The 17,511-nt window shown below is 42.7% G+C and overlaps 1 protein-coding gene and 1 long non-coding RNA gene across 2 annotated transcripts in view; one reads left to right on the top strand and one right to left on the bottom strand.

Annotated features, from left to right (window-relative positions):
* Positions 1-2,094: 2,094 nt before the first annotated feature.
* Positions 2,095-17,511, bottom strand: part of Ctnna1 (catenin alpha 1) — a 144,264-nt gene continuing 128,847 nt past the window's right edge. The window contains exons 11-18 of the mRNA XM_042692034.1: positions 14,647-14,803; positions 12,254-12,454; positions 11,326-11,477; positions 7,345-7,455; positions 6,105-6,286; positions 5,912-6,017; positions 3,806-3,940; positions 2,095-3,194 (exon numbers count right to left, since the gene is read on the bottom strand). Coding sequence (XP_042547968.1) covers positions 2,907-3,194; positions 3,806-3,940; positions 5,912-6,017; positions 6,105-6,286; positions 7,345-7,455; positions 11,326-11,477; positions 12,254-12,454; positions 14,647-14,803 — 1,332 coding nt within the window. The 3' untranslated portion in view covers positions 2,095-2,906. The remainder of the gene's footprint in view (positions 3,195-3,805; positions 3,941-5,911; positions 6,018-6,104; positions 6,287-7,344; positions 7,456-11,325; positions 11,478-12,253; positions 12,455-14,646; positions 14,804-17,511) is intronic.
* Positions 3,215-11,199, top strand: LOC122118129. Its single transcript, XR_006149293.1, has 4 exons — positions 3,215-3,724; positions 5,055-5,208; positions 9,427-9,559; positions 10,977-11,199. It is a non-coding gene; the product is annotated as an uncharacterized LOC122118129 (long non-coding RNA).

Raw genomic sequence — 17,511 nt, 5'->3', positions numbered from 1 at the left:
GCCATCCAGTGGTGAATCGAAGACTACTGCACTTGTAGATAATAAAAATGTAGTGCCCAATGCACTACCAAGAGGGCAGTTAAAGCTGGTCACTCATATGTTAATCCTAGCTACTTAAGAAGCAGAGGGAGGGAGGATCAAGGAATGAGGGCAGCCCGTGAGATCCTCAAGCAATAAAGTGGTCTAGAAAATGTGAAACTGTATTTGGTGAGAGAAAAGACAAGAAGGGACAAGAAGCTACAGAAATTGAGGCCTTGGGCTTTAGAAGCCACTGGAAAGTTCAAGCTCAGGGAGGGATGCAAACTGACTTGTTACAGAGGAATTACTTAAGCTGCTGTTAAAAAAGGCAAGCTAACTAGTGGTCCACCTCCTGGAACTAGGCTGCTTAGGCCCCTGTTATCAATAGAGTACAGATCAGGTGGCGGTCTGTGTCAGTACTGAGGCTTGAACTCAGAGCCTTCTGCGGTTGCTTGACTTATCTCAAGGCTGCTGCTCTACCAACTTGAGCTACATCTGTACTCCTGGGTTTTTCCTGGTAGAGAAAAGAACCTTTAGGCTTTATCTGCCTCAGGGCTGGCTTTGAACAGCAATCTTCAGTTCTCAACTTTCTGAGTAGTTAGGATTACAGGCTTGAGACAGTGGTACCAAGATCATGTTTTAAAAGAATTCTGTTGCTCCCATTTGGCTGCTGCTATCTTTGATCTTTCAGATTCGGGGAAGCCAGCTACTGTGCTGTGAGCTGCTCTGTGCAAAAGCTGATGCCTTCTGCCAATGGATGGCGCTGACGAGCTTGGACATAGATTCTGACGTCAAACTTTCAGGACCACAGCCTTCCTTAGCGGCAACTTTCAGAGCAAGCTAGCTCAGTAAGCTATTCCTAGATTCTTGACCTATAGAAACTTCAGTAGAGAAGTGGAGCTGTTGCTCAATGGTAGAGAGCAAAAAAGCTCAAGGACAGTGCCCAGGCCCTGAGTTAGAGCCCTATGACCAACACAAGAAAAACCAAACTGAAGTCATGTTTGTTTTAGCTACTGGGTTTAGGGTTGAGACCTTGCATACTTTTTAAAGGCAATTTTGGTTGGTATTTGGCCAGGAAAATGAGGTGATTGGTAGTGCCAAGTACCAGTGGGGAAATGGAGAAGGGCTTTGGATGTGGGTGGAAGAGGTGGCAAGTGCCCTTTGGATAGGCAAAGCATGCAAGTGGAGAGTTAGGAGGCAGGAACAAAAGCTTGAGTTCTAGGGACAAGCCAGCATTTGGACCATGTAAAGGCAGGAGTATGGCTGGGATCAGAGGCGAACACTGGTCCAGAAGAGACATCAGTGCATGACAGGTGAAAGGGACACCACCCCCAACCAGAAAACCAGTGAGGTACTTTTAGGGGGGGCAGGCCTCTCATTGAAAATGTTGATAAGATGGTACCCAAAGAAGAGCCGACAAGCTCTGTTTGGCAGTGGAGAAGGCTTGACTAGGGAAACAGTAAGACAAGTGCTGACTAGAATGGCAAAGAGAGGAAGTCAGGACAATGACTGGCTATTCTGTTAGGGATCTCTGCTGAAGATGATGATGATTGCTCAGAAGGGACAAGGGGTTAAAGATAGGTCTTATTTCTAAAGTGCCGATTCTCATGCCTTGCCTGAATGATGATAGGAATGATGCAGAAAGGCAAGCCAGGTATGTCCCCTTCATCTCCCATAACACAGAAGATTGAGGGAAGCCAACTTTTTTACATTGAAGTAGAGGTGCAGACTGGGAAATTCAACAGACTAATGATCTTCCTAGTCAGTTGGCATGAGCTGTGCATCCCTAGAGCCACAGGCATAGCCTTCCTCAGTGGGCAGCAGCCCTGGAAGAGAAATACCTGGGAGAATGCAGAGCAAGGCAAACATTATGCTAAGCCTATGTGTTCTTCTCCCCACCGCCTCACCACAGTACTTGGGATGGATCCCAAGGGCTTCATGCAGGTATGCTACCATGCCCCAAATCCTTTGGTTTATATTTAGACTGGGTCTCGCCAATTTTGACTGGGGTTGAATCTACAATCCACACATCCCTGCCACCATGTCCAGATATGACTCATCTTAAAGACAAATGACTTGATTTCATGAAGTGGACTTTATTGGGTAAAGTTAGTGTAAAAAAAACATTCAAATTCATAAAATTTAAATAAGACAGTAAAATTATACCTTGTAGCTATAGCAATCACAAATAAGGTAAAGGCTAAATTATTGCCTAAGCAAACACTATTCTGTCAGGCTTCTGCTGGGAGCCCAAAGCAGGAAACATGGCAATTATTACAAGTGAGCCCAATGATAAATTTGCATTTGAAGCTGGAAGAAAGGGGGAAAAAAAGCAAGTTTATTAATGGCCTGCGGCACAGCACATTAGTAATTGTAGCCATGCATTATAATTCCCATTTCATAAAGAGAGTAATCAGTTTTTCATGATACATTATGTTTTATTGTTTATATGGTTTATTCCTCAGAAGAGCTTTCTCGTAAATTCCTTCCATAGAGCCTGTTTCCCCAGGCTGCTCACCAGGGGGTCGCCTTGGTCATTTACTACCACACTGCAATCCCCACTTCTCAAACCTTCACCTCCTCTAGAAAACAAGTATCCAACTTAGTCAAGAGTATTAATTGCTAAGAAGTTAATGTGGCTTTCTCTTTGGTTATGATTTTTTTATACTTGAGCTTATAAAAATATAACTAGGAATATGCTTCTGATTTCTATGAAAGCATTTTTTGACCAATTTAAAATACAAACATTGTCCTTATAAAACTTATCACCTTGGTTCAAAAATCTGCCTTTTTCCCTGGGGAATCTAACATCAGTTCTCTACTTAGCAAATACACATGAGTGAAGAACAGCAACTAATCTTCAGGAGCCCCAAGGGGCGAGGGCAGGCCTAGATGCTCTCCATGGCTTTGAACTCACTAAGTGCCTGCACGGGGTTCACATGCTTCTTCTGAGATGCTCGCTTGATCTTGGTCTGTGTCTCATCCTGTTTTTCTCTCTTCACCAAGGGCTTCTTTTCAGGTGCCTTCATCTTCCACGACACAGCAGGAAGGTTGAGGGAAGCCATACCCTGAGATTTCTGGTATTTGGTAGAGGCCACATAGGATGCCTTCACTGTCTGCACCACAGCATTCATCAAGTTCTTGGCTGCTTGGATCAGAGACATAGCGCTGTCCACCTGTAAGATACAGATGAGGGTTGGTGAGGAGCCTGCCTTCAGGACTAGGGGCCTGAGCAACAGCCTTGTTAATGGAAACATCCTCATCTGGCACATAACTGAGTCTCCTCCTCCATGATGTAGCAGATTTAAGCAAATGGTGATACCAATTGCTTAGTATATAAATAAATATTTAAGTATTTTTTCAAGGAAATTCCACGAGATTACAAACTGTGGGACCTTGTAGAGTCCAATATATTGACAAAAGTGCCCACCCAGAACTGTGACTTGATCAACAGATTCAACGTAAGATAGTTTTGAGAAGGCCACTTATGTCTGCTTTGTAAATCTTTACAGGGTTCATTCCTCTCAGGGGAAGAAAAGCTAGCAAAGGAAGGATCAATCCTAGTAACAGCTGCAGCTGTCACCAATCATGACATGCTAAAAAGAGCTGTGATTCAGCATGAAGAAACAATTAGCCTGTTCCCTCCAGAGCCCAAGATGGACCTTTGGAGTATCTACCCAGCATTTCCCCCATTTGGAGCAGTTGAGTAAGTAGACAAGAGGCTACTTTCTTATAGATGCAGGTCAACACATTCCTACTGAGCACCTTTGTCACCGCAGATGCTTACCCCAGAGACGACAAGTTCTCCTCCAAGGTTTTGCACTTCAGCCTTGACTTTACTGCAGATGTTGAGCTGATGGCAGTAGAGGGAGATGCGCTGCAGGTAGGCTAGAAGGTCCTGCTTACAGGCTGAGTCCGGGCACTGTTGGGAGAACAAGCACTCAGGCCCGGCCCAGACAACCCTCTGTCCCCAGGGATATGTCTGAAAAGATCTGTGTTGCGCTAATATTCTTACTCTCAGAACCAAGGATAATGGAAATGAATAATTTGCTGAGGCTATCACATCTCTTGGCCACTCTGGAGATGGCTGCCAAGTCATGGAGCCCTGACTATGAATACTTTCTGAGCCCTACTGCCACTCTCACAAGTGTGACGAGAAATCACCTCAGACTAATAGCATGGAGAGGCCTGGGGCTCTGCAAGATAAGAAAAAGCCTTAGGAAGCAAGAGTCTGACTATGCAGAAAAGGCAGAATGTTTAGAGCTACATAAACTATCATCCTTGAGGCAGAAGAGCTATCTGCTCAGTTATGATGCATATGAAAAATACCTGAAAACAGGAAATACACACTTTAGGCAATGATGATGAACACATAAACCAAAGCAAGAAAAAAACACCTGGGGCTGGTGAGATCTTCATCACAAGTGAAAAGGGTAGTCTAGGCCTAGTCTTGTACTGCTGATGCCCACCAGTTTAGAAAGCTTTACTCAGACAAGTTCAGTATTGCCCCAGTGTTCACAACAATTCCCCTCCCACCCCTGTGCCAGGGAGACTAACAGTATGATATAAAATAGGGCTCTGAGTCCATTTTGAAGTTTTTGGATTATACTCTTAAGAAGCCAATGAAGCAGAGCCAGCCCAAGTCTGATTTGCATTTTATGAGGACTGTTGGCTGTGTGCTGAAGTGGAGATGGCGAAGCAGGAAACCAGGAGGGTAGCAGGGTGGGGATCTGGACTTGAGCTGTTTATTTCAGACAGGAAAATCCAGATAGTGTAAGTACATAGAGCTTCTTATGGAGCTCTGTGAATGGGGGGAGGGTGATCAAAACCACCACAGAGCCTGGCTTGAAAAATGATGAGATACAAGAGACAGCGGTCATTCATCCTTAAGCCTAGATAAGAACCTAGATAAATGTACAGAAAACCTGTAAGTGAGAAAGAGCTTCTCTGGCAACAAGTCTTAGAACATATAGGAAATGTGCTGTATAAAAGGTCTAGGAAGTAGAAAGTCAAGTTCTCTGACCTAACCATTTGAGGGTACGAAGATATGCTAAGATGTGGACGGCTATCCTTCACCTTGGACACACTACCAGCTTTTCTGAACACTGCCCAAAAGGGCTCTTGAAGAGGGACGCATGTATCTGGTTCCAGTACTAGGATTGGCAGAAGCAGCTCCTGCCCTGAGCTGAGGTAAGTTTTAAACACTTAACTAAGAGTGGGGAATTTCCACAAGTCTTATAAGGCCTGCAAAAATCATTTGGTCAAGATGACTGTCAGGTATGCATCTCAAATGGGTCTCATGGCTGTCCACAGCTGTCTGTCTATATTGATCGCTGTTATGACCTGTTGAATGATATAAATATCCAAATGGCCCTTAGAAAAAAGTTGACATACCTGTTCCAGATCTATGCTCTAATGCAAACTAGGTCTAGCAACTAAGATTAAGAACTCAGAAATTCATTGAAATTTATGCCAGAATTAAATAAGTAGGTTAAAGAACTTTTTAGAGATGAGTAATGGAAAGGTATGGCCCATGAAAAAGAATCATCATTCCAGCCGGGTGCCAGTGGCTTATGCCTATAATCCTAGCTACTTAGGAGGCTGAGACGTGAAGATCATGGTTTAAAGCCAGCCTGGGCAGGAAAGTCCATGAGATTGTTATCTCCAGTAAGCTACTCAGAAAAAGAGGGACATGTCACTGTGGCTCAAAGGGTAGAGAACTACCCTTGAACACAAAGAGGCTCAGCGACTGTGCCTAAGCACTGAGTTCAAATCCCAGGAATGCTCCCCCCCCCCCCCAAAAAAAAAAAGTCGCCATTTAGGCACCTCAGCAATGGACTGGGTTGCATGAGTCTAGGATGAGCTAAGACAACCAGGTAGATCTATTACTCACATGGTCAGCAATGGTTCGGCCTAGCTTATCCATCCTGGATCCAGCCTCAGCAATTTTCTTGGCAGCACTGATGACATCTGATGTATTTTTGAGTGGTCCTTTACCTCTGAAAAGAGAAAACAGCATCTCTAAGATGTCTATGGGGGAAGGAAGCTGCCCTTTCTCTCTTCACAGCCAGCTGGGGCCGAATTACCGGGTGAAGTCAGTCATCTCCATCATAATCATGCACATCTGCTTGGCTAGCACAATGATGTCGTTGCCACTGTCATCCCATTTGGACACTTCAGCATCCAGCTTGCTTTTTTCTTCCTGGAAACTGGCCACCTGTTCTGCAATCTTTGCTTTTTGCTCTTGGGGAAGCTGAGCCATGATTGCCTACAATCAAAAGGACAGAACACTCTTTACATAAAGAGAATAATATGAAGTTCTCACAGGGCATTAGCCAAGGATATTTCCAACAGGCAATCTATGACATAGGTAGGATAATTCTTTAATAGGTTTTATTTTGCCTGAAGGACTATTTATTCTAATTTTCACAGAAGTCTATGGCAGCCTGAATTCTCCACCCACTTTCAAGAACAAGTTTCAATGTGGAAGGGAACTGTGTGAAGGGTAGAAGGCTACATGCATGGAAGCTTCACAACCATATCTATGCAGAGACAGAGCAGGTCGGCTTTAGAAGTTTCATCCCTTGCCTTCTTGGTAAAGAAAATGAGAGGAGAATGTGTGTAGTCCTCTTCTCTGTGGGCTTGGAATGGACATTTCCAAAGCTTTAAAAGTACATCAGGAATAGTTTTAGAATCTAAATTTTAAACAAGAAAGACAAGCATTTACTAAGGGATATGTATTTTAGCTACTTGCGAGGCTTTAAGCACATTTAACTCCCACTGACCAATTTAAGGCCTGGGAAAAGGGCTCCACACTTTCGGCTCCTGACAGCAGGAAAACACTCACTGTTTAAGATGGATTTCCAAGGAATGAAAAAATAGACTCCTTAGAAATATATTTTGGCATCCTTCTGAAAACTTAAATGCTATGGATTGAAGATTTAATGACTCAAATGAATGCCATGTTTTTCTTGAATGTAACAGTTTGTTGTTTTTAATGCAAGGATAATTAAGTGGCTCATACCCATGGCATCAGTGAGATGGCAAAGGCAGTAAAGTTTCACCATTGTTTTAACAAATATTACACTGACTAAATCCTTAGCTTTTTTCAGACTCAGGGTTCTATCATAAACAAGAGCCCAGGAGGCCTATGTTCCTGTCCTGCTCCCAGCTGAAGAGCCTTTTGGAAAAATCTGCAACTGACCAGCAGATGCTACAACTTAACTTTGGTTAATGGTGCTGAGTACTTAACAGAATTGTCTTAGAAGAGGGCAAGCTTGACAGGGACAGGGAAGGTCGGCAGAAGAAATTAAAGTGCTTCCTTACCCGAGCACTCTGGCCAGCTATCAGTTGGTCATCCTCTGTTTGGACACTTGTCCTACTTCGGACATCAAAATCTTCTGTCTCAAAATCGGAGTCATCCAATTCTTCAGGAGTCTGCCATCAAGATAGAGATTATGAGTCAGAAACAGCGAGGCTTCAGCCATCCTCTCTAAGCCCCTTAACCAGAAGCATGGAGGCCCAGAATACTGAAATTTGATGTTCATCGTTCTGATCACTTATGGTTACTCAAAAATTGTTCATCCGTGTGTAAGCCCCACACTGGCACTTTTCAAAGAAGGCTTAAAAAGTACAAAGTTCAAGTGGCGCTGTAGCTCAAGTGGTAGAGCGCTCAGCTTGAGCTGAAGAGCTGAGGGACAGCACCCAGGCCCAGAGTTCAAGCCCTACGGCCGATCAAAAAAAAAAAAAAGTCTTCTTGCCAGGCGCTGGTGGCTCACGCCTGTAATCCTAGCTACTCAGGAGGCTGAGATCTGAGGATCTTGGTTCAAAGCCAGCCCGGGCAGGAGAGACCGTAGACTCCTATCTCCAATAAACCACCAGAAAACCGGAAGTGGCGCTGTAGCTCAAGTGGTAGAGCGCTTGCCTTGAGCTGAAGAGCTGAGGTACAGCGCCCAGGCCCAGAGTTCAAGCCTCACAACCAACAAAAAAAGAAAAAAAAAAGTACAAAGTTCAGCTGGATCACAAGTAAAAATGACAGGAAATACAGATTCAAGCCTTGCACTTACTAGGCAGGTGCTGTACAATTTGAGCCACTCTGCCAGTCCAAAGATTTCACTTTCTAAACGTACGTCACTAACACCTAAAGATAAAGGTCAGAGCTATCCTTGGAAACAAAGGTCTTATGGGGCTGGCAGAATAGCTCAAATAGTAAAGTGCCTGCCTAGTAAGTACAAGGCTCTGAGTTCAAACACCAGGGGGAGGAGGTCTGTCTTAGGAGTGTTTTATACAGCATTAAGCAGACATGACTTCTCTATTTTATGATAAAATTGCTTTCTCTTAGGGCGAGAAAGTCTGCAACAGAGTCTACAGGGTAGTTTTAACATTTATCAATGGAAAGAGAAAGAATGCAGCATGTAAGAGTTTAGTAAATATCGAAGGGGCTTACTCATTCTAGGTTTTTGCTTTAATTATGAAATAATATTCTTAAGTACCAGCCTCTTGTGATTAACTGACTTGAAACCTAATGTCATCTTCTGGCAGTTGTCAGTAAAGGGGCAGTAGGAAGAACAGCTGGGGTTGGCTCTCAGCCTGGCTAGCTGTCCAGTGACAGGAGAGCAGTGAGGCAAGGCCCTCAGCCAAGCCCAGGGGCCCATTGTGAGGTTCAAATAAGTGGGCATGTGAGCAGCTCTCAAACTGCCAAGAGTGTCTTGGGTTCTGACATGTGCAAAGGCTGGGCCTATCCTAGATGAGATGATAGGAGAGTGGTGGTATGGAGGTGTCAAGGAGCCACAGAGAGCATGTTACTGTGAGACCATGGAATGTTGCTAATAGTGCAAAAGATGTTGCCACCACTGGTGATTTTAATGATACACTGAAACTAATGAGCACCTCTCCACTGCCCATCATAGATCCAAGGATTGTGGTTCAAAGCCAGCCCGGGCAAGAAACTGTGAGGCTCTTATCTCCAATAAACCACTAGAAAACCAGACGTGGCGCTGTGGCTCAAGCAGTAGAGCACTCACCTTGAGCTGAAGAGCCCAGGCCCAGAGTTCAAGCCCCACGACTGACTCCTCCCCCCCCCCCCCAAAAAAAGCACACTACTTTCTTAAAAAAAATTCATTCACTCATTTAAGTATTTGTTAAGCATGTACTTATTAATAAGCACTGCTCTGAACTCCTGAAATGCCAAGTGACTGATGCAAAGATCACTGCTCTCATACATATTCTGACATGCTAAAAAAGTGACCAATGCTATTAAAAAAAGAACCAGAAAGGGGTCTGAGTGGCGGTGTGGGGTGGGAATGTAAGGGGAGGCACAGAGGAAGCAGGGGAGGAGTGCCTGCCTGAGGAAAGGGAGTAGCATAAAGGCTACACAAGAAGAACTTGGCTCATTATCTTCTGTCACAGGCTCAGGTTGGCCCTGAGTGACACGAGCACCTTTGGAGAGTTGGGGAGCAGTGACTGAAGCTTGGGGACCACTCTGGCTGCTCTGAGATAAAAAGACTACAGGGACTCAGGACTGGGAATATGGAGAACAGAGGTAATTGCCGGAAGCTTGGACCAAAGTGGGAATGTGTTTAGATGGTCTCAGGAAGGTAGAGGCAGTGAAACTTGCGAATTAAAGTATGCAATAGGAAAAAATGGAAGGAGTCCAAGGTTTAGGACTTAGCAAGAGAAGATGAATTACTATCAACTGATACATGAATGAAGTTTGAGTAGAGAAGTTGGGAGCTCAGCATGAACAAAGGCACTTGGCAAAATTGGATATAGATATATGAAACTTCAGAGTTAGCCTCTAGATATAATTATTTAAAAAACCTATTTAAAATGTGGTATATATACAGTGTAATGGGTTTCACTCATCCATTAGAAGGAGTGATATTTAAAAAGAAATGGAGAGACTTGAAAAAGATGAAGTCAGAGCCAGAGAGATCAAGGTTGCATGTTTTCCTTCATCTGTAGAGGTTAGAATTAGCTTACAAATTAGATAAATATATTAGGTGGTATGCAAGTATATACAAATGTATTAACTGAAATGTGGTAGATTCAAGAACTCAAATAGTATAATTCCTTAGAAAGGCAAAAATCAAGGTTCAACAAAATGAACAACAGGAAACTGGTACTTGAAAGGGTGAGGTAGGTCATGAGGAGAGGGGCACGTAGACAAGAAGGGCTGGGAGATTGGAGTCAAGAACTCAGTGTAGGGCTGGGAAGGACCTCGCATGCCTGAGGGCCTGGGTTTGATTCCTCAGCACTACATAAAGTGGAAGCGGGGCTGTGACAAGGATGTCCATAGCGCTAGAAGACAGGTGCATATGCAATGGAGAAATGAGCACTCTAAATATCTCTATTTATGGTGGAATTGGTAATAAGGCCAGACAGGGAATTGGGACAATGTGGGACAGCTGAAAAGAATAGGAACGTATGAGTCACCAATTCCAGGATCAGAGTTAGGATGGTTACAGGGCACAAGGGCCTAGGGACAGCCCATGTCAGCAACCTCTATCAGGGTGGATGTGCTGATCTATTCTGTGCTCCATGGGAAAGCAGACCTGACTAAGCCTGCATTTTGAAGGAATGTATAAGAAAATGAGATAGTCAAAGCAAAGGACAAAGGGCTGAGAGTGACATGTGGAGAGGACCAACTAATTTAAGACAAAGGTGGACTCTGATGGTTAGGCCATTTCTATTAAGAGGAAATACTGGAAACAGATGATGATGGAAGTGGAGATACTGGCAGTGCTGGAGCTACAGAGGTGAGGTGGAAGGAAACAAAACATTAAGAAACATTAAGAAAGAGAGGCCCAGGGATTCGAAGGATGCTTTCTTAGAGAAGATAGGGAATAGCTTAAACTGTTAACACTTAGTCATGAACCAGGGAGCCTCACCAGCACTGCACAACCCCTAATCCTTATCCCAAATATACCAAGATTCTGAAATCCTGCCTTCCACTCCAGGAAGGAGTACATCTGTGAACAGTGACTTCCACCTGCATTAAGGAAAAAGCCTCTTTCTGAATCAACTCGTTTCCCTTCTAATTCACACTGAAGACTCACACTATGGTGACTGCCCTAAATAAATTCATCAAGGCGAATTTGTGCTTTTTCTGGACTAAACTTTGTGCTCTGACTTAAAATAACAGTCATTTTAGACAACATTATTAAATCTATCTTATTCTAACCGCGTTTAGGGTCATGTTTTTTATATACTGCCACCCCATCTGCTAAGTTTCAGAATGATGTATTGCTCAAGTTTAGCAAATGATAAGGAAGAAGCTGTTAAAATGTCTAGGATGCTGTTACTCACCCTTATCATCAACACTGCTTTCCTGATGTCCCGGATCCCATCATACACCAGGCGGGAAGCATCAATAAACTCGTTCTCATCCATTGGCTGGGCAGGGTCTGAGCTGAGAGCTTCTACAGCTGCTTCTACTTGCTCAGTGAAACGGGGCATGACTGCAGAAACAAGGAAGAGGGAGGGTAACACTAGCAGACAGCATGCCACCAACACCTCCCTGAATCCTTAGAAGAGGAAAGGCTCATGATAAAGATGTAAATACTTTTTTTTTCTTTTTTTTTGGTTTGTCATGGGTACTGTCCCACAGCACCACTTCTGGTTTTCTCAGTGGTTTATTGGAGATAAGAGTCTCACATACTTCCTGCCTGGGCTGACTTTGAACCATGATCCTCAGATCTCAGCCTCCTGAGTAGCTAGGATTATAGGCTTAAGCCACCAGCGCCTGGTGTGAACACAGTTCTTGAGTGCAGAAACTTACTGTGCTCACAGGTGAGGAAAACTAAGGGCAGTATTTTTACAGATTTATCATCTTCCCTCTCACCAGTCTACAACGTAGGGTTGCAAAGTTGAGAACTAACAATGACACTACCTTGAGGCTTTGCTATAGGCTCACCAATAGAGCATTTGGCTAGCATGCCTATGCAAGAGGCTTTGGGCTGGATGCTTAGCAGCAAAGGATAGGTAAAAATAAGAGGGAGAATAGAATCCATCTTAAATTAGTATTTACTCACTAAAAGGAGATTTAATCCAGCAGTTCATCTTAAATATGTGTTCAGAATTAATCCCATTCAAAGTGTTTGTGAGGCCTGACTTTAGCAGACCAATTTCATACAAGTATGACATACTACCCAGAACTGAATTCTGGTCTTCTCCTTCCTAACTACAGGTCATAGGAATTAGGGGAAAACACTAGGAAGGGAGTGAGTCCTCATACCTGTGTTGGAGAGCAGCTTGGTGGCTTCCAGGACCTTCTCTGTGTAGACTCCTGGCTCATAGTTATCCATCTCTGAGGTGACAACATGAATGACCCGAGCTGCTCGACCTCTTATTGCACCAGCTGTGCGGTCTAGCCCATCCACATCCTTCTCTTGGAGAGCAATGACACACTTATTCACATCTTCCAAAATGTGGTTCTCTAAAGAATAAACAAAAAGGTGAGTGAGGAAGGAGACCTTTCACTAACAGGTGGCCACTGACCCTGACAAATTATTGATTGTGTGTTTGGTGTCAACCACATAGTAATCCTAACACTCGGGAAGCTGAGGTGGAACCATAGTAAGTTCCAGGCTGTTTAGGCTATATAAAAGGGGTGTGTGTGTGTACCAGGAAATAGGAACTGAAAGGGGTGGAGTCCAGGGGAAAGGGGTAGATGGATGAATGAAGAGGAGAATGTTGGGAAGGATGTGTGAGAATGATGAAAGGGTGACAATGATGCTCGAGATGCGGTGTATTCACACAAACTACTTTGTTGAATGGAAGACAGGAACTCCTACCCTATTATTATTAAAGCCCTGCCCTCTTAGTTAACTACTCAGGACACATTCCTGAGCAAGCCTGTGACAGAATATTAGAAAACCATACCAGGTAGACTTCTAAATTTCAGATGAAAACACCACTTCTTCCTTAGAGAATAGTTTCATGTTTTCATTTGCTAGATAGAAACTGTCTAAACTCATATCCATCAAGTCAGCCCTTTCTTAAACTCATACATTTGCATAAAGATTGAACACACTTTAAAAAAGTGTATCTTCCAAAGAATTGATTTCTGTTTTATGCCATGCACCCTAAAGATAATGCCTAGATCCCACATAAAATGCTGCTGTGGAATCCCTTTTGTTCTCTGATTTGAAGAAAGCTGCACGAGAAACATTTGATTCTATTACATTTTACTTGGCTGAAGGATTGAAAATCCCTTGAGACCAAGCCTGAAATATACTCAACCCAATCTCAAAAAACTAGCTTTAGAAATATAGTATGGGGGGGGGGGGGGGGGGCGGGCGGATGGGAGCTTTGCATTTTGATTTCAGAATTTGTTTGCTTAAAAGTGTGTTATGAAGGTGGAATGTTTTCTCTAAGCCCATGAAAAAGAATAATTCAGCACTTCATTGGGAAAACAACAGAAGGCCAAGATTTCCCAAAAAAGCCATTGCTGCATTTTTGGCACCTACAAAAACGTGCTTGCAAATGTGTTTTAAAAAACAAAAAAAACACATCAGCACCTGCAATTTGGCAGTCTTGCAAACAACATGGCTTACACCCTCCTCCTTATCTCTGTCGGTAGTTTACAGATTGTCTCTTCTCCCAGTTTTCCAAGTAAAGCCAAAGCTGCCAATCCCAAGGAGAACATGCAAAGACAGGTAGACATTGGTATGCAGAACACACTGTCACCCTTATATAGGTCACTGCTGGAGACTATATTGTGCATATATTTAAGCCCTGCTTCTTTTTCAAGCCCCATGGCCACCCTCCCACATTTCTAGCCTGTGGTTCTCTGGGGTGCTGTGGTAGTTTCAGCCCTTAAACCATTGAATCTATACATAGCCACTCTACTCAGGAAGCCTGGCACTTCCAGACAGAAGCCATACAGCCAAGAACAGAGACCTGGTAAATGGAGAATGCATTTAATGTCATTCAATTCTAAGGAGATAGGATTGAAATTTATTTCTGTGATAAACACTGAATTGCATTTGACAGACATTTTCTATATGAATGTAATTTACTATGTCATTACTAGTTTATGTTTACATAATGAAATCAACTGTTTTTGTGAGGTGAATTACCCAGATTTATTTTTTCCAAGTTCATAATTAAATGGCTCTTAAATATTTCCTCTCTGTTTTCTATCTATGCTAGATCAGTCAGTCACTGATCATGCATCACACAGTCAGTCTTTGGAGAAGTAGGCAGCTCAACAGGGACTATTTGGAAAAACAGGGACTATTTTGGAAAAAGAAGATGCTTTCCAAGAAAGGAAAAAATTATTTTCAAAAACAACTAAAGGACTAGGGGTTGTGGCTCAAATGGTACAGCACCTGTCTAGCAACCTCACAGCTCTAAGTTTTAACCCCAGTGGGAGGGAAGAGCAAAAGCAAAATGGTAGTATGTTAAGTTCCTTTTCAGATTCACAAGTTTTAAACAAATTAGCCCTACTGAGATGGAAAGGGCTATAACTCATGCCCTACTGCTCAGAATGTAGAGGTAACTTTTTCCTTTAAAAATTAAACCATAGCAAAGTGCCCAAACATGGAGGTATTTGCATGTGGCTGAAACTCAGACTATAGTAACTATAAACATTCTTACATACTAATCTGGAAACCAGTTCATTACCTGAAACAGCTAAGAAGTCATCAATGGAAGTAATGTCATCAACAGCATCTGTGAGAACACGGACTTGTTTCTCCCACTGTTCTTTAAAAAGATCCATGTTTTCCTGGGCCAGTTTACTTTGTGGTTTTGCTGCTAAAGCCAATGCAGCATTGATAACCTGCAAAAAGTATTAAAGTTTATTGTTTACTTTTTTTTACAGACTGGCAGTGGCTTAGTGTTACACATATTTCACTAGTAAAAATGATATCACATAACATAATGGTATGTTAAAGCCCAAGTAGTAGGTTTTGTAAGGGGTATGTGGGTATGTGTGTGTGTGTGTGTGTGTGCGTGCATGCGTGTGTGTGTGTGTGTGTGTGTGTGTGTGTCCTGGGACTTGAACTCAGGGCTTGGGTGCTGTCTTTGAGTTTTTTGCTCAAGGCTAGCACTCTTAACTCGAGCTACAGCACAGCTCTACGTCCAGGTTTTCAGTGGCTAATTAGAGATAAAAGAATCTCACAGACTTTTCTGCTGGCTTCAAATCTTGAGATCTCAGCCTTCTAAGAAGCTAGAATGACAGGTGTGAGCCACCAGCGCCCAGTTCAAAGTAATCATTTATTTGGATAATATAGGCAATTATAAAACAAACTTTAAATTCTAATCATGCTACAGTTGACATTAATTTCCAAGATTTCTTTTCCCTTCATCATAAAAGTATAAGCGGGTCAAAAACTATAAACTAGGGGCTGGGAAGGTGGCTCAGTGGTAGAGCGCTTGCCTTGCATGCCTGAGGCCCTGGGTTCAATTCCTCAGCACCACATAAGCAAAAAGAAAAAGAAAAAAGCCGGAAGTGGCGCTGTGGCTCAAGTGGTAGAGCGCTAGCCTTGAGCTGAAGAGCTGAGGGACAGCGCCCAAGTCCAGAGTTCAGGCCCCACGACCGGACCAAAAAACAAAAAAAATTATAAACTAGAATTCCATGCTAAATAAAATCAACTATCCTGCTTCTTTTAAATATTCTTACACATAAATATATATTAAAATATTAACTGCTTATTATTCCCCTTTAGAAGCATACTGTGTTAATCTCCTATTGTAGGATACCCAAGATTGTTTCAGTTACTCATCACTAGTTGTGATGAAACCTTTGACTTTTAAGTTTTGAGTTGAGATGGGGGGTAATAAATTTATTAAATACATTTATTTTTTGTTTTTTCAAATTTAGTTATGAAGGTGATGTAGAGGGGTTACAGTTACACAAGTGTAAGTAATATACATAAATGTACATATGTATGTTTCTTATCAAACATTGTTACACCTTCCCTCGTTTTTCTCCCACTTTCCTTCTCCCCAGTCTACTCCCCCAAGTTGTAAAGTTCATTTCCAAAATGTTAGTCTTGTGAGTATCACTGTTGCATTGGTTCTCCCTTTGTCCTTTGCAAATAATTGTCTATAAAAGTCTCTATTTCCAAATAGCAATGGAAGAAGTTAATTTATAGTTTTTTCCATATTACATCTGCATTTAAATACATGTGGCAGATAAAATATATAGTGTTATAGGGTTAAGTAAACCAGTAAGAAGAATGCCAAAATACCAATAGAAAAACAATTTAAGACCTAGAAGGCTGACCTAACTAAAGTGAAGCAGAAATGACTAGCGAACAACTGGGGAGGAGGGGAGGTTACTATTTCTGTTCTTCAAATTTGAAGAGTCAGGGGCTGGGAAGGTGGCTCAGTGGTAGAGTGTTTGCCTTGCATGCATGAGGCCCTGGGTTCAATTCCTCATCACCACATAAGCAGAAAAAGCCACAAGTGGTGCTGTGGCTCAAGTGCTTAAGGCTGAGGGACAGCGCCCAGGCCCAGAGTTCAGGACCCATAACAAACTGGAGGCAGTCTCAAATTGAAATTCTCCTACTTTTTGCCTAGCTGGGATAACAGGCATGTGCCACCAAGCTGGGTTGTTTATTGAGATGGATTCTCATAAACATTTTTGGTCTGGGTTGGCCTTGAGTCACTATGCTCCTAATCTCTGCCTCCTGACACTACATGAGCCAACCAGGTCCACCATAGAAGGCAATCTTAAAAATTCTATGGGCTAGTGTTTCCAATACAAAGTGGCTTACAAATGGCAAGCACATCATCTTTGTCTTACTAGTATTTTTTTTTTGGGCGGGGGGGGCGGAGAGGGGGTACTAGTTAGGTAGTTAGGTAGGTGCTCTACTGTTTATTCCACGACCTCTGCCCTTTTGTTTCCGGGAATGATTTTGTTTTTACCCAGGATAGGCCAGACTTCTACCGAACTCTTATTTAAGTTTCCTACGTATACTGGAATGAAGGTGACCACTAACTATCATGCTAGAGTTATTTTTTTGTTTTTGTGTCAGTACTAGGGCTTGAACTTCACAATGCTTGGTGCTTTACCACTCAAGTTATGCCCCTACTTCCAGTTTTTTGCTAGCTAACTGAAGGTAAGTCTCTTAACCAGGCTGTCTTTAAACTGACTCTCAGATCTTAGCCTCCCGAGTATCTGGGAGTGAGCCACCTGTACCTATCATGCCCAGCTTTTTATTGGTAGGAATGAGGTGTTGTGAAAATTTTGCCAAGGCTTGCCTCAAACTGTGACCCTCCCAATTTGCACCTCCTGAATAGCTGAGATTACAGGCATGCGCCACTAATACTGAGCTTTCTGATCCTAAGGGGGGGGGGGGGGGGAAATCCAATCTTTCACTATTAACTATGTTGTCTATTGATTTTCTCCCCTTTTTTTGAAACTTAAGACATTCTCTTTATTAGTTTGCAATCATGGAATTTATTATTACCTTATATTAGTTATACAGATGGAGACTTCTCTGTTACAAATCAATGCTACATGACTGTATTTATTCCAAT

Source organism: Dipodomys spectabilis, unplaced genomic scaffold (assembly GCF_019054845.1).
Source record: "Dipodomys spectabilis isolate Male_0828 unplaced genomic scaffold, ASM1905484v1 ptg000147l, whole genome shotgun sequence".
Lineage (NCBI taxonomy): Eukaryota > Metazoa > Chordata > Mammalia > Rodentia > Heteromyidae > Dipodomys > Dipodomys spectabilis.
The sequence above is the reverse complement of the archived record's forward strand: the minus strand, read 5'-3'. Positions and strand labels throughout refer to the sequence as shown.